The sequence below is a fragment of the Triturus cristatus genome, chromosome 3_1 (genome assembly GCF_964204655.1).
Source record: "Triturus cristatus chromosome 3_1, aTriCri1.1, whole genome shotgun sequence".
Taxonomy (NCBI): Eukaryota; Metazoa; Chordata; class Amphibia; order Caudata; family Salamandridae; genus Triturus; species Triturus cristatus.
The window spans coordinates 829114096-829131411 of record NC_140583.1 but is presented as its reverse complement, the minus strand read 5'-3'; the positions used below and the strand labels follow the sequence as shown (position 1 = coordinate 829131411).

The window sequence follows — 17316 nt, the reverse complement described above, 5'->3', positions numbered from 1 at the left end:
TGGGAGGAGATGTGGGCTAACGGCTAGAGCTATCGACTTTGGAATCAGCTTCAGAGTCCCGGCGTCGGCTCAGCATCCTGTGATTCTTGACAAATCACCTAATTTCGCCTTAAACACGTTAATAGTGAATCTGACCTTGTGTAAAGTCATCTGGTGCGTATGTAAAGTGCTCCAATGCCATTGGGCCTAGTTCACCTGTTTAAAACTGCAAATAAAAATAAAGCGTTTCGCCGTGTTCTGTGAAAATTAATGAATGAGCGAGTTCAAAGCTGGTCGATGAACCAGAGAGTGCAAAAACTGATGCATTGGTGAGGGGGGGCTGTTAAGACTCCCCCATGCTTCTGCTGCCCACAATGTGAAATCCACAGGATGCCAACTCGTAGGAGGAGTCCTTGTCTATCCATGACTGCCAACCATCACCTACTCTTAGCTGATGCCTTCTCGTCACCATGGACGCAATGCTCCAGTCTAGTACTTTTCTATTCCGATTGATTGTTTTTTAGGTCTTTTAGTTCAAATGGAGGAAATTAAGTGAACTAAAATTACAAATCCTTGTCTGCGTTAATATGGGCGTAGCTAGAGCTTGTGGCGCCCGGGGCTATCCCTCAGATTGCCGCCCCTGGAGAGGGGGATGATGGGTGCTGGGGAAAAAGGACCGAGAGACACATAGTATCGCCGCTAATAGTTACCTCGATCATGCAAGTTACATGCACATACATGACACCGTCCAAGGCTACACAGTTAAATACACCGGTGACCGGCAGTTCAAAGGAGAACACACAGACTGCCACCCTGCAGGATTTCAGGAAGGGCCTAAAAACATGGTTATTCGAATAACGTCCCTAATCAGCAGCACTGCCCCCACCCTTTAGCGCCTAGATACCCTCACAGGTGATAAGTAGCGCTATGCAAATCCTGTTTGTTTGATTGATTGACACCCGATTTCCACACATCGTTTGTGCACTACATTAGTTTTATCTGTAAAATTGTATGTCTTTGCAAGTTAAGTGACCACTTCAATGGAGATTGTGCTGTCTATAAATGACACTGCGCGAACACACCATGCTTTAATGATATATGTTCAACATTGTGAGTTCAGTGATGAAGCCCTGATGGCAGCGACGCCACTCTGAAAATTGTTCGAGCACCACTGGGTGTTCCCAATCCTGTTTCTCTTGGTTATTACCTTCTCTGACTCAACGAAATTCTAGTCCCCCTCCCATAGGAATGTGTCACAAGCCCTCTGGACATTATTAAGGCAGGTATTGGCCTGATAATGTGGTAACCAGATATTTTACTAATTTGCATTTTTAAAGAAGGGCGCATGTTGTGTGTGTTTTTAGTGTCTCACCAGAGTGACCAAAAAAAGAAGCCTGCTGTGGTAGGCCCTTTATAGTTTTCAGAGCTTGATACAGTCTCTGACAATTCTATGTTTATTTGTAAATTGCTGGCCTCTGTGCTGAGGCTGGGTGTTAAGCAGTCAGGATTCCTCCTTGCACAATTGTTGGCTCAATTACTTTAACTGTAACTCTAAACCTAGAACACAAACCCTAACCACAAACCTGTGGTAAGACCCAATCGAAACACTTGTGTTCATCCAAACCTTAAAACTAACCCGCAATCTAAGCATAATCATACATGTATGTCTAAACCTATTGTTAATCCAAGCGATGCTAATAATTCCAGTCCTCGTTCCACCCCATCCTATTCATCTAACCATCACCCTCATCCTAGTTGTAACCTAATTCTTTCTAACACTAATATTGACTGTCACTCCAACTCAAACACTAATACCAGCTTTAAGGCAACCCCTATCTCGTGCCCTAACTCGAGAATAGCAGATCTTGTTTCAGTGCAAGATTTGTGCATGCTGTGGTGCCTTATGTTAAAAACAAGATCTGCAAACTTTAGTCCATTCTCTAGATGTCACCAGATAGGTATGTGAAATTGCCCTACTCACTGGCCTATCGAGCCTGGCTTCCCCAACATTATTATTAATCTCAGCAGCAAGGCTTACTGCAAACATGGAAAAGGGCAGACCACAGCTCATCAGTTAGAGAATGTCTGAGCTCGCTCCCAGTAGAGAAACACTGCATACTCAGGACAGTGTGCATAACCTTCAAAGCCCTTCACCAACCTACCTAGCATCAGCAATTACACGTCACTGAGCAAAACAGAAACCCCAGAAACAAAGAAGCACTGATGCTTGTAGCTCTGAAATTCAACATAAAAAAATCGTATGGCCTTATTTAGAGATTGGTGAATGGAATATCCTGCCACACAGTGGCACATATCCTGTGCTCTGTATACAAAGGCTATAGGCAACAATGAACCTGTAATACATTTGTGTCTGAGCATACCATCGGCCAAACTCCAAAGTAGGCCCTTACTCCATCTCAATAACAGCACCCAGAATATGGATTTTTTATTTATCCAATAAAACTCCATATTCATGCCACATAACACCTAACACTTACGTTTGTGACATTTAATTGCAGCTCTCTCCAGCACCTACACCGCCACATATGCAGTGTCATTCTTAAATCAAATATTGTAGCGTGAAGAACAAACTGACTACTTAACGTTCACTATAAGACAACACGTCTTTGCTAACATGGATTTATATGACTTGGATGCATTTCTCAAAATATGTATCTACAAATTGCAAAATGCTCTGACATCATCCTGAACATTTCTTTGTAAATATGTATGTTTATTATTTGGAATCATTTCTCACATTTTTTTGTAAAAATAAAAAACTGTAGAGTACTTTAACATCGTCTGCGTGTGGTATAAAATTTCAAATAAAGAAATAAAAACGTAGAAATTACCAGCATTCGCAGGGTTCTATACTTTATGGAATGCTCTCCGACACCCCACAGTACAACCGGCGGCCAAGTCTACGTTTCTACAGGGCAATGCCTGCAATGTTCAGCTCATGGTTTGTGCACGTGGAGGGGCGCAGCTGGCACCGGAAGTACAGCTAACAGCAGCAGGCCGGACATAAAGGAAGCATAGCTGCCAAGGTTTCAGATTGCTAAGTGTGACATTTTTATAATGTCAGCGTAATTATGAGTGACATTTCAACAACTATGAGTGACACTTTTTTCACAAGGAAAATCAAGCAATAAAAACAAAGGCAACATAAATATCAGAAATTACACCCATTTGAGCAACGAGAAACGGTAAGAAGATTTTAAAACGGCTGCAAAGCACTGGAAATGGAAGGGTACACACATAGCTTAGAGGTCACAACCCCTCTGCAGACTGTAATTTATCTCAGATGGACACACTGAGCAATTTGATAAAAATCAATTCGTTGATAACAGCAGGGTGTGCGTCACCGCCCGTTATTTATTATCAATCTGAAGCTACGTTGCATTGCTAGTCTAAGCAATTAACATTGAGACACAATTAAGCATGGGGGTGCATGCACGCCTCAGGAGAAAAGTTTGATCAAAGTACACATAGCCTAGGGGTCACAATTCGGCTGTAGGCAGTTTTATTTCAAATATATACTTTTTGAGAGAGTGTGCATTAAAAAGCCCGCACTATCTAAGAGTACTTGCACCAGTGCGTGTTATGCAGGAGGCTGTAAAAGTAGTCTAAAAAATACATATGGCACTGCACAGAAGTGTTTGCTTTAAAACATACCTGCACTCGTACTGACTCCTGAAGATGAATGACTTCTTCTGCCAGCTGTGCATCGGATCCCACGCGCAGGTGCCGACATGAGAAGCTTAGACAGCTCCTATACTTCTGCACAGGTTCGCCGGCGACTCAGATGGCCTGCCTCACTCGAGTAAGCCATAGGAAGGCCTGAGGTCATGGGTCGAGTCGCCAGGCGGGATCTCATCTCAGCAGCCTTGCCCAGCACTTAGCAGGCTGTTGACCAACTTAATTTAGCCGCGGCCGGCGTTGCCTGGGCCCGCCTGTCCTGGAAGGCGTGCGTCGGTGGTGGGAATCAATCCATTTAGGGGAGGGGATGAGGTCCGTCGGCTGCGCTGCCGACTTTGGTGCAGGAAACCAGGGTCCACATCCTGTGATTCTGGGCAATCACTTAATCTCCCCGTGCCTGAATACAGTCATGCCAACCCTCCCGATTCTGGCGGGAGACTACTGATTTCAAGGCTAGTCTCCCGCCTCCCGATTCCTGCAAGCAAAAAACCCGATTCCTCGGGGTTTCACCTGACAGGGCTTGGTATTGTGTAAAGGTGCTAATTCTTCCAGCAATAGATAGAGTGGCAGGGGCTCTAGAAGGGGATGAAAAACCAACAAAGCCTCATTCACATGCAAACGGTCTTTTAAACACCTGTGAAGTACTTGGTGGCGGCTGTGTGCGTGCCCGGGAAGCTGTTTCAGCCCGGGCTGCTGGGGGAGGGGGGGTTGTATGCACTGCCAGGCCAGGGCACAAAGTTTGCATCACCCTCTCTTGTCCTGCCATTGCGCTCCATGCTTCTGCAAGGTAAGAAAAAAACGTGCATTTGCGTTTCAAATGTTCGATCCTGCAGCAGCAGGCTTCCAAAGCCCATACATAACAGTAACCCGATTCAAGGCCCCATTCTCCCGATTCTTTTTATAAAATCTCCCACTTTGCGCTTCTGAAAGGTTGGCATGTATGTGAATATGTAATGTAAATACGGTGCTCATGTACAGCGCTCCAATACTTTCGGGTCGAGTTCACAATATATAAAAGATGCAACAACAACAAAAAAAAACAATCCCCAGCAGGACAGGGTCTAGTAGGTCGAAGCTGGCTCCCACGCTATCGCGTTGTGCAGAATTATGGCGCCGCCTAAACGTGCAGCACAAATAAATGCCGCCTGCTCGATGTGCACCGCGGGCGGCAGCTGAGCTCAGCATGACTGCGGGACCTCATCACCTGTGACTCGTCCCCGCCTTAGTCCGTGTCTGTGCGCGGGAGTTTGGCATTGCCAGGCCCCAGGAGAGACTGGTGACCCGGTCTCAACTCGCGCGCGCGCGCACGCACCACACCACCACCACTATGCGGTGCGTGCAGCGTGCGTGCGCTTGTGCAGGCAGTAGTTGCAAGCCGCTCACGTGAGCTTGCTTGCACATCAAACGGGCCGCGTGGCACTGGCGGCCCGTTGCGGCAGCCTTTATTATTTATTTGGGGACACTGACTGACAAAGTGTTAGACAGTGAGTGTCCCCAAATAAATTACAAAGGCCGTCGCAACGGGCCACCAGTGCCATGTGCCCGCCGCCTCCAAAACAGTGCCGCCTGGGGCGGTCCGCCCCCCTCGCCCCCCCCTAGCTACGCCACTGCGTTAATTTTTTTAAAGATCTGGGACTGCCATTTAATTATGCGTTTTACACAGCGCTGACATTACCAAAAGGTGTCCCAACGCTTTACAATAGAGCAAAGAGCGTTACATTTGAAATTCTGAGTAATAGGTGACAATACGTATAGCTATTACGGTACTCATGACAAGAGTTACATATTTTTAAATTACATATTCATTACAGATTACATATTTAGAAAAGTTAAAGAGATTAAGATTACACAAATACATATTAAATATTTACAGAGTCAATGTGTGTGGCTGTGTGTGTGTGCATGTTGCTCTGTGTATGCATGTGTGGCTCTGTGTGTGTGGCTGTGGGTGGCTCTGTGTGTGTGTGGGTGGCTCTGTGTGTGTGGGAGGCTCTATGTGTGTGGGAGGCTTTATGTGTGTGTGGTTGGCTCTGTGTGTGTGGCACTGTGTGGGTGGCTTTTTTTGTAGGTGGCTCTATGCATGGTGGCTCTGTCTGTGTGTGGGTAACTGTGTGTGTATGTAGGTGGCTCTGTGGGTGGCTCTGTGTGTGTGGGTGGCTTTGTGTGTGTGGCTCTGTGTGTGGGTGCAAATGCATTAGGTCTCGCATTTGAGAGTGATTAAGCTATTGACATTGTAAATAACAATGCCGTTTGTTTAACCCCTTCGGTGCTCATGACGGAATGGTTCCGTCATGACCCACGGTTGAGCTGTGCTCATGACGGAACCATTCCGTCATGACCACGCCCGCGCAAGATTCCGCCAGCACAGCGGCGGAATCTGCGCAGCATCGAAGGGGTTAAATGTTTTAAAAACAAAAACATAAACAAAAATGTCATGAGCAATGCCAATAGCTCTAACTTTAACAATGCTGAGACCATTGCATTGTAAATGCTTGTTTCTTTTTGCTCACTGTTGGTTGGACTTTGTGAGGGGCTCGGGAGGAGTCCTGGAAGGAGACCGACTCACCGGCTCCTCCCAGCCCTCTCTCTAACATCTAATCAGCAGTAAGTAGACGCTCGCAAGAAAGAGTTAGTAATCGCTTCTTCCGTGAGTGTCTTGCTGCCGCATGTGAAGTGCACCTAGAGAGTCCCTCTCTCATGTAGTGAGTGCTACGGTCTTGGCTGCAAGGCCTACCGCTGTATGCGAGCTCTTTGCACGAAGCTAGTAATGCCAGCAGTATGTAGCGCGAGCAAGAGTGAAAGCAGTTTCAATCGAGCCACAGTAAAGAGAGCACAGTTTGAAGGCCCGCATGAGGTGGTGAGCCCAGTAATGACAGAAGGTACAGTTTTATTACTTCTCTTTTTGTTTTTCGGCATTGAAGCTGGCTAAAAGGGGCACAGAAATTTCTTACATCAGAAGTCGATAAGATTAATACTTCTGGGTCTCTAAATGGAGCGGCATCTCGGCACTTTTCTTGACCCAGAATGGAAGTTAAGGTGCAACAGTGTGCTGTCTGTGGAATGCACAAGCCAATCCCACATAAAACCTCTAATTTTAACAAAGATCGTACTCATTCAATTACCAAGGTCCCTTCCTTATTCTTTCTGTACCCTTTATGGCCATAAGGGAGGTGCTGTGTTCAATGAACCAAACCTCAAGTAGGGCTCTCATTGTTCTGGACAATAAAGGTGTATTTAATACCTGAATTTGTTTTCAGAGCAGTGTCAACATAATGCAAGCACCTCAGCTCCACCCTCCTCTTGCCTGATAAACCATGTCATATTGCCAGAAATGTTACAGCAATTGTATATTCTCTTTGAGGGGCGGTGATGAATTGGTTCTGGTCTTTCATTTCACAACATTTTTTTAAACTTTTATTTACCACCCAGTAATGTAAGAATTATGGATGGAAAAAAAAGAAAAAGAAGAAGAAAAGAAAAAAAAACATTTTATTTATACCACTGACACCTGGATCGAAGTCACTTTCAATTTTATCCGCGAGTCATAACATGTTAGTCAACAGGTTATTGCGCTCTGGGGCTTATGGTTATGCTTTTAACCCAACCCTGCATTTTGGGTCTACACTATCACAACATGCAGACTGTTAAATAAAAAGCTGGGACAGACTGAAGGCTCACAGGCGACATGGTGCCAGCCACTTGGCAAATAACTTTATTTGGATCAGCCCAGGCAGACAGGAGGGCTTGTTTATCTATGTTTACATGTTAGCAACTGCCCCCCCCCCTAAAAGCAGGTTTAGAACGTTAAGTGCACACATTCAAAATCAATTAGGTAATTACGCCCTACCACTTTAAAATCTTACCAGCCGCCACTGACTGCATGGATCTATACATTTTTATTCATACCTGGCAGACATTAAAATAAAAACTATAGAATGCAAATGCAGCTTTATAAATCAATGCGCTGCTATCGTCCTTTATATTTGCAATTTATCAGCATCAATGATGACCTATATGCCCAATGCGCATCTTTGTAATGCCTCCTGGAAAGCGAGCCATGGGGAGCCAGTGCAGTTGTAGATGCAGTTTGCATGAACGCATCTTAGAGGTTTATGGTTTTATTAATGCTCCAGCCTCGTGGCTGTGTTGGCATTATAGAAAAACAACAGTAAAGTAGATGTTATTACAAATGGAAAGTATGTTATCTATTCACTCCAAATGCATCTTTTCCCCTATTAACGGATGGCTGACCTAAAAACTGTTGTTTTTGCATTTGACCTAAAAACTTACCACAATCACAACATTTTAAAACTAAATGGAGGACACTTGGTTTGAATATTTAACAAGGGTCGTTCCCAAAGAGTAAAACGATGTGTTTTTTAGTCCTGACACGCTGATAAGTGTTGCGATTGCAGCCTTTGGTGTGTCTTCATCTCCCCGAGCAGCCTTTGCCAATATTATTCACTCTCTTTGACGTCGTTAGATGTTCCTACAGAACCAAGTACCTGCCAATACATGGAGCTGCAGATGAACGGCTTCTCTCGTGTCTTCTTCCGGTGCCCGCTGCCCTCCTCCGTTGCTCACAGTAAAATAAGACATCTCTGCCCCTTCCATCAACTTTCCAGGTCCGGCCAGTATAAACCATGTAAAAGGTCCTGACCTGATCCTGGGGCTCATTACTTAAGTTACTGGTGGGTACCAGGCCCCATAACTTGGTACCTGTGGAAACATGTACCGTGCTCACTACCAAGAAGAAAATGTTTCACTTAGTGGCTCCTTTCTTGGGAGTGACTATAGAACCACTCAGCTCCGGCAGCCAGTCCTGGGCAACTACCAAAGCTCGCCAAGATGGAGGTCACGGCAACCACTGAGAAAGAGCAAAGAATAAGGGAACCGGTGCAAAATGGGGAGAATCAGAGATCGTGCCTGTAGCATAAAAACAAGCACTAGAAAAGCCCATAGGTTTTGCCTACGTGAAACATTTTGGGTTTGTCAATGTTTTTTTAAATGTTGCACAGCAGCACAAGCCTCTGTGCAACATGGCTTAAAAAAAGCATTATGACACAGCCAGCATTGACTGTGTCATTGCACATTCCTTTATTTTCAACCATGTTGCACAGCAACCCTTGCGGCTGTACAACATGTAAAACAAGCATTGGCATAGCCAATAGGTCTCGCCTTTGGGACCTTTTAAGTGTTTAGCCATGCAACAGTTGCATAACTAAATACTTATAAGGTCCCAAAAGCGAGACCTATTGGCTATGCCAAGCGGCCGTGCGGCCGTGAAAGTGATTGCGATCACGATCAAACATCAAAGCGGCTGCGAAAGTGAAAGCAATCACGGTAAAGTGCGGCGGCCGCGCACATACACTGTAGCTCTAGGCTGGCCTGGTAGCACTTTTTGGAGCCCTCTCAATAAGTCTCCCCAGACCAGCGCATGCGCTGGGTCAGGCGAGACCTAAAAACTGTGTGTGGGGTGAGGGTTGACAGAGTTACATAACACGAGGGAGTAAAACAAAAACAGTACCTGTTGGCCAGTGGAAGGTCAATTGCCACAGGAAGCCGTACTTGGTGCATGCTCCACGGCATGGACAAGACTCTAAAGTCCAGGAGGAAGACGGAGTCCAGGAGGAGCTGCTGACCAATAGGAAGCAAGGAAAGGAGAATGACATGGGAGCCATACAATGTTAATTAAAGGTAAGTAATGGGCGGGGTCTAAGCTCCTTTTAATATTTTATTTTGTTGATTATAACTGAGGCTCCCTGTTTTCCGTTTTTATAGATTATTACACATAAACACAGACAGAAAAACATTCATTTCTGTATTTATTTTTAAATGTGGACAAAAACTACAATTGGGTTGCTTTTAAAGAAAATAATTTTAGTAAAGAGGCTTAAACAGCAGTACATATGCACATGGTTGATATTGAAATTTGCAAATATTTATATAAGAGCATTAATTTATCTTCTGAGGGTGTTCATAGCATTGAAACCTGGCAGGCATTCAAGCATGAGTGCATATTTCTCAGTTAAATACATGTGGAAATATACAAATTTTTCACAAAACCCAAAATAAATATTGCTCAATACAGATAAAAGTAGCAAAAAATAAATATGGATAAATACAGACGGAAATGTCAAAAGAAGTACCATAAAACCGGGAGCCCTATTTATGCCCTATTTATAAGAGATTTCACAAGCCCAGTGCGAGCCCTGTGCAGGCGAAACCTAAAAACAGGCATGGATTCAATTTCAATGATTCCTGGTTTCCTATAACCCACTGCCAATGGGTTACAGAGCCAGGGAAAAGATACACCCGGCCATCACACATACTCCATAGTCCACGAAACTTGCCAACAGTCACATTCAGTTATATTCCTCTTTTATCTGGCCTTTGCACCCCAAAGAATTCAGTATAGACATCTAATGAGTAGCGGCACTAAAATCAACAGTTGGTCAATCCAGGCCCAAAGGTGGTTGGGCTCTGGTCATAGGAGCCTAAGGACATACCACTGGGATTGCTGCACAGCTAAGCACAAGTAAGAAAATATAAATTTGCCTGCACCACTGAGTAGCACCTAAAGGCGACCTTTAGTGGATATGCCCTTAGGCAGATACTAACAATTGCTGTGAAAAGTGCCAGTGTTCTGCACAGTGTATGCATTGATGTTGCCATGCGCTTGCTCAATGCTGTTAAAAAATGGTTGTCTTTCAGAAAAATATTGCTAAGTAACATTACTTTTTAGGCAAATGCACCACTTCTTAGTTTTAGAAAGTGCAAGGTTTTAGCACAGGTTAAATTATAGTTATTACTGTGAAATAAATAAAATTTACAAATGATTATGGCAAATATCTTCTAATCCATTTATCCATTTATGTTTTTGGCTCTAGTATTTACCACCTTAATACAAACGGTGGTTCTCCATTAGTTTTTTAAAGGCGCAGGCGCAAGTTAATGATAAAGACTTATATGTGCAATTATTGGTAATACCTTTCTATTTTCATGAGTCCTAAATGAAGTATACATTTAAAGTTACTTTTTTCTTGACTATGCTTTTATCTACTCCTGCACGTGCACAGATGTTGATGTTGGTCTTTTATTCTAGAAAAGTTGACCTGGATCATTGTTTAATTCGTCAATCAAGAGAAAGTGAAAAGGAAGTTTTGTGTGTGGTCATGGAAAGTATAAGGACCACAAGGCAATGCTCATTAACCGTGCATGCTGGGATGCGTGGAGAAACAATGAGGGTAAGTGATAAATCAGGAAGACGCTTTATCTGGAGAGGGAATGTGGACTACTGTGCTTGTGTAATTGTCCAGAAAGCTGTGCAGTCTCAGGGGTATGACGCGGCAAGCTATGTTATAGCATGCGGTCTTTATACAACAAATCATTCACCAATTCCTTACCTCAATATTCAAATTGTCCTCTGCAGATTGTGGGTTTTCACCCAGCAGAGGCCCCTACGTGAGTGTCAGTTGCTGGTCGAAGACTAAAAGTAATTATCCAAATGGAAGGCACTAATAGGGGTTTTGCGAGCTCCCATCGAAATTGTGTGGGTGGGTCATCCTATTTTAGGTACTGCGATGCCCACGTAAAATTGTAATTTTGGCGCATTGATACATCTAGTCTGCCCTGGTGAGTTTGCGGCACAACATTATTATTGGGGTACATGGTCAGTGTTCTGTTATGTTCTAAGCTCGGTATTGTATAGTGATTGAATATATAAAGTGTTTACTAACACTGACAAGGAGTTAAAGTAATTTATAGCAGGTAGCATTCTCCTCCAGAACCCAAGGCTAATGGTTAGTCCAGTGTTTATTAGTTATTATTGTTGGTTATTGGATTAGTCATATGCTCTTATGAAACTGTTCGATCCATTTCCTCCATTACTGTATGGCAGAGTAGGTTAATAGGAGCTAGGTGTTGTCTATTAAAACTATGTTCTTCTTCTTTCTTTAAGTACCCACAAGTCAATATTGATTGCTGGCAACTGTATAGATAGACTAAACCCTATCTTCTATTTGGGTCTTCGTACTTCTCATTGGTGTGTTGATTGTTGTCATGATTGCTGCTTGTCGCCCTCTTCTTCCTTTTCCTTTGACTTTTTCAAGCATCGCCGACTTTTCCAGGTGACTGGAGCCTTCACATTATGTGTCTAAAGTATAAGAGTATAAGAGTTCCGATCTGGTGACCTGAGCATTGATTGACAGTTCTGGCTTGATTTGATCAATGATGCATCTGTATGTTTTCATGACTGTCCATGGTATTGTTAGAAATCTCTGCAAAAATATGTTGTGCCTTTCAAGAGCCTCCACGAGTCAGGATATAAAAATGGAAATGGGCTTAACAGCCTAGACCTACTTACATTGCTACAACTTGGTACGATTGTGGCCAAGGATGGAAAACTGTGTAAAGCATAACATTGTTACTCTTCACGAAGTAGATTGTAAGTAGTGGTTTAAGCATAAGAAGTCAGGAAAATAGTACAAGATATATTTAGTAGGTTGTCCATAAAATTGATAAATACAACTTATCAGTGATGCTACCAAAGACTGAGCTACAATTATTAATCAAATTGTGTTCCAGGGAAAAATAAATGCTGTATCTGAGTACTAAAACATCCACCCAGTTCTTAAGGGAAACATGGCAGAGCACTTTCATTACTTTTATAAGGTGTAGCCAACAGAGCAATGGGACAGGCAGTATTGAAGTTCAGTATAAGTTTAAATCCCTTTTTTCGTTCCCAAAAGTAATGAGAGCAATCTTAAGTAACAATGGACAACGAATATGTGGTTTTGATGTCCGGTGTAACACATGCATATTTGGTTAGACTGTATTTTCTTATTGCCACAGCAAAATATAATTTTTATGCTTTTTTAAGAATTATGGAATACAAAATTGTAGACAGGTTGGTCAATTTTTAACTTGATATGAATTACCTTTCTGTAATTGTACTATATGAGGTTTCTTATTAGCAGTAAACAACTTTTTAAGTAGATTTGAACAGTCTTTTATTGGGCGTGTAACCTTAATTTTATTGGTTTTTAGATACCATTTTTTGTTTAAATAGTCTGTAGTTTGAAGCACTACGGTCCAAATAAAGATACGTTTTGACTGACTGATTGACTTGGTGTTCTGTGAAAGTTGGAGTTCAAAGCGATCAAGGTTTGTGTCACTGAGCGACTAAAAACTTTTGCTAATTCGTAGTTGGTGTTCTCGACAAATAACACGGATTCCGTGTTGGGGTTGAGCTTCACTTAGATGCTGGGCATGAAGGTGTGAATGAGAAGCAGGCAATGTTTGGGGCATTGGATGTCTAGAGCAATGGAGACTTTCATGTAGAGCCATGGATCACTGGCATACTGGAGAATTTTGATGCCGCGTTCTATGAGTAGAGCCCCAAGTGGCTTCATGTAGAGGTTGAAGATGACAGGAGACTAGACAGAACTCTGTTGGATTCCGCAGGTGATAAGGATATTTTGGGACTTGGAGGTGCCCAGCTGAATGAACTGGAGTTTGTTAGAAGGTAAGAGGGGAACGAGTGAAGGGCATTACCAGTAAATTCCATTCAAAATTCCAGGATGTAGCTAAGGGTGGGGTGAACTGAAGGCAGCAAAGTCACCCAACAGAATTAAGAGCCAGGGATCATCTTCATTTGTAGTCAGAAGTGCATTGTCTATGATGTGTGATCTAATTGACTCTGTGCAGCAGCCTGAGGTGAACTTAGACTGGTAATCTTGCTGGAGAGGGCTAGCATTTATGTGATCTCGGAGTATCGGTCTGCTTTTTCGATGATCTTACTGATAAATGGAGTGTGAGTGATGGGCAAGCAGTTGTGAGATCATCAGGGTCTAATGTAGGCTTTCTTATGAGTGTGAGGGTCAAACCTGTATTTGAAACTTCTGGGAAGATGCTGTTTTTCTTTGACAATGGCGAATCAGAGGTCAGAGAGATTTGATGAAGACACCATATTGATAGAAAGCAGCTTTGAAGGAGTTGCACATTTTAGGGAGACCTGCAAGAGAAAGAGCTTAAAAGGATGACTATTACAGGATTCCACTAGAAGGAGTGGGAGTAAGAGAAGAGTCTGGCTTTGTGCTGTCGATATGTAGTTGGATCTACTGTATTTCCGTACTGAGGAAGTTGATGGCATTGCACTTGTCTGTGGAGTGTGGGATACTGGGTCAGGTAGTTATTTGATGATGCAGCGTTCTGGTTCGGTCCATGGCTTCACGGATGGCATTGTTAACGTATTTTGCTTTGGCTGATGGGTTGAGCTGTTAGTATGTAACACAGAGGGACTTCAGTATCATAGGGGCATCTGGAATTCCGTTTTTCTGCCATTTTTGTACCATTTTCTTTCTGTTTTTCAGGGAAGTCTTTATAGTAATAGGGTACTCAAGGTTTTGGCTTGCACCTGTGTGTTTTAGTTTAAGCATAGAGGTTCACATAGCTATCCAAAAACGAGTTGAAGTCGTTTCGAAGGGAGTTTGGATCAGACATGGAGTTGGCAGGAAAGAAAGGTAAGTTCAAGCATTAGGCTGTAGATGGAGAATGAGTCCTGTTCCACACATACAACAGCTTAGGTCTGTGGCCCTGTTTAAAACAATGCATACTTCACAATGTGTGGGTGGTTACATTTCAACATTGCAGGTATTAATATGTCAACATAATGGCTCAGTGAGATAAATCACGGACACTGACATCTACTTTGATTTGTAGGTCATGATATGAATCCCGGCCAGCTCAGCATTGCACCCTGCTCTGGTTTGTAAATTGAGTTCCATGCAATTGAGTAATATTAATATCTCTAATATGCAGGTTTAATTGGGAATGTCAGTTGTTCTGTTTGGAGCGCTATCATTTTAAACAAAAACTATTATTATCACATAATATTTTCAAAAAGAGATGCACAAACATCTGCAGTTCGTTGTGTATTACCTAAGTGCCTAGGAGCTTCATAAAATGTGGTGCTAATGCCTGTTACACTCTGGGGACACTTAGGTGACATCTTCCAATTTTGAGAATGTAAGATTCACTCACCAGCTATTACCACACAATTACATACGTTTTTCATACGTAGTTTCATGTTGCTCTCTTTCTGTAATCAAATTATACCTATGACTTATCCAGGAAAGAAAAGATGTACATTCTGAGAAAGTGTTACATTTCCTTATCTTAGTATGTACTACTGCAGAGGTATCTAACATTGATTCCTAACCCATTTTCTTCTTTGTTTAAATCTCAGTTTCACATTATTGATGACAAAAATCATAAGGGACGAGACAAAGCTATTGTTTTTCCTGCACATACAACAATAGCATTTAGCATTTTTGCACTGTTTATTCATCTGGATGGTCACTTTGGTAAGTACCTTGTTCATTTAGCTGTAGTTTCTGATGTAAGCATACTTGTTTGTAGAGCACAGTTATAATGGGTATTTAAACGTATGCAGTATAATATGCTACTTATTCTCATTGATGTGTGGGGAAAGTGCCATAAACCATGAGAGGAGAAACCATGAATGACTAATGATGCCTGACTGCTCTCAGCAGAACTGCTTATGTGGTCTATGTCATGCTGTATTCACATGGTATGACGTCATAAACAAAAGTATCAAACCAGAAAGCGAGCACAGGGGTTTAACTTCATGAAGCAAGATAAAAACGTCCTTAAATGGGCTTTGTGATCCTGGGCCCATATGTCATTCTTTCTAAAATGACAGAAGCTGGAGGGTGTGGCTTGAGGATGGATGAGTCTGGCATTGGCCTTATAAGCTGTGTGTTCAGGCCTCCCCAAAGGAGCTCATAGAAGCATTGGCAACCAATATTTATACACCAAGGAGGAGCGCCTGACACCCTGGAGGAGCAGTGAGCCACGTGAGAAGGTGGCAGCACTGGCATAACGAACCTTGAGGGGGCCTCCCTGCAAGGCTCCTGGGGGGGCCCCCTCTGGGCTCAATCAGGAGCTCTGCAGCCAGAGTGCTGTGCTGAGGGGGGGCCCTGGAGCTTGAGGCCCCCCCCCCGCACTGCGGAGGCTGCGGCGGCCTGTGTTACGCCCCTGGGTGGCAGGTGATTGAGGAGGCAGTGGAAGCGGCGGTGACCAGGAGTTCATTGGAGCTGAAAGGGCGCGTAGGCCACCATCTTGGGTTGCATGCTCCTCCGAAACATGAAAGTGAGGCTGCCCCTCAAATAGCGTTCTCCCCGTGCAGAGAGAGGGGCTGTCAGCGGGGAGCAGAGGAAAGGAGTAGGGGGCTTGGATGGGCAGCTTTTCAGCAAATACCCTCTCCCTGAAGCAAACAGATTTTTCCAACACTCAGAGAAATATATGGGGGAACTAGAGAGAAGATATTGCTTGGTCCGTGGACTGGGACACTAGAAGAGATAGCTGTGCACTCTTCGACCCACTTGGAGTCTAGTCCTACACATCACTACCTACATATGAATAGAGGTGGCCCTCTTAGTTTACAAGGTTGTTGATGTGCACACTGGACTCGCCCAACACCTCAGTGTTTTACAGTGGCGTCATCCCTAAGCTGTATCCGGAGATCGTATAAGACGGAAGCTGAAACATCAAAAGAGACTTGGTGAGTGTTGGGAGACAACAGCATCAATGACCCCAGGGTGGTCACCATCCTTGATCCCCATTGCGTCCTTGTCCATACCGAGTGAGGGTGTAGCTAGAGCCTCATAGAGAGAAGAAGGGGGACCCCAATTACAGATGAAGTCCAACAGGTATGCCTCAGTGATCTGCACACAAAAATCTTGAATATGGTGTTTACCCAGCTGCAGGCCCTAAAATCCGACATAGCGGCCGGCCTCTCCGACATAACAAAAGAACTTTAAGCCCTGGGGGAACGTTTGCCACTAACAAAGATAATATATTGACTATGAGTCAGGAGATGGAGAAGCTACAGGACTCTGGCACTAAATTAAAGGATGAGGTTCGACAGCTGTGGGAGAAATGCACTGATCTAGAAATTGATGAGAAGGAGGACATGGTCCAATTTTTCAGAATCCGTTTCAGATATGTCCTCAAAGAAAGCTAGTGTTTGACTTACCGATTGTCCATGCACACAGAGTTGGAGCCCCTAGACCAGTGCCAGGCACAAGACCAAGAGATATTACTACAAAATTGGGCTTCTCTCAGGTGAAAGATAGAATAATGCGGGAAGCCAGGAAACTAGATCGACCTACTTATCAGGATCAAAGCATAGCCTTGTACTAGGATGTCTCCGCACCAGTGCGACTAAGGACACTAAAGAGGGTCGTGACATTTACTTTGCAGCTAACCACTAGTGACTCCCCTTCATTATTCTTAATATCTACGCCCCAAATGGGGGACAGGAGCAATTCTGGTACCTTCTGTTGCCCCTCATAGGAGACTAGGAACCCTCCAGCTTGCTTTGGGTGGGAAATTTCAGCCTAGCCCCTGATGCCCTACTAGATAGGCATCCACAAGATCGATACTTGGACAATGCATCCAACCCTATTGTGGGAGATAAAGGAGTTAGACTTAATAGCCTGTGGCGTAGCAAGAACTCTGACGACAAAGAATTCAAATTTTTCTTTCACGTTCACAGGTCATACTCATGTATTGACCTGATGTTGGGTACCTCTGATATCTTAGAGGACACCC

General features: G+C 43.6%; 1 protein-coding gene across 2 annotated transcripts in view; it reads left to right on the top strand.

The window, feature by feature from the left end:
- PJVK (pejvakin) overlaps positions 1 to 17316 on the top strand; it is a 151549-nt gene that overhangs the window by 99724 nt on the left and 34509 nt on the right. For both annotated transcript variants that reach the window (XM_085645213.1, XM_085645212.1), the window contains exons 3-4: positions 10784 to 10925; positions 14927 to 15044. In XM_085645213.1, coding sequence (XP_085501339.1) covers positions 10784 to 10925; positions 14927 to 15044 — 260 coding nt within the window. The remainder of the gene's footprint in view (positions 1 to 10783; positions 10926 to 14926; positions 15045 to 17316) is intronic.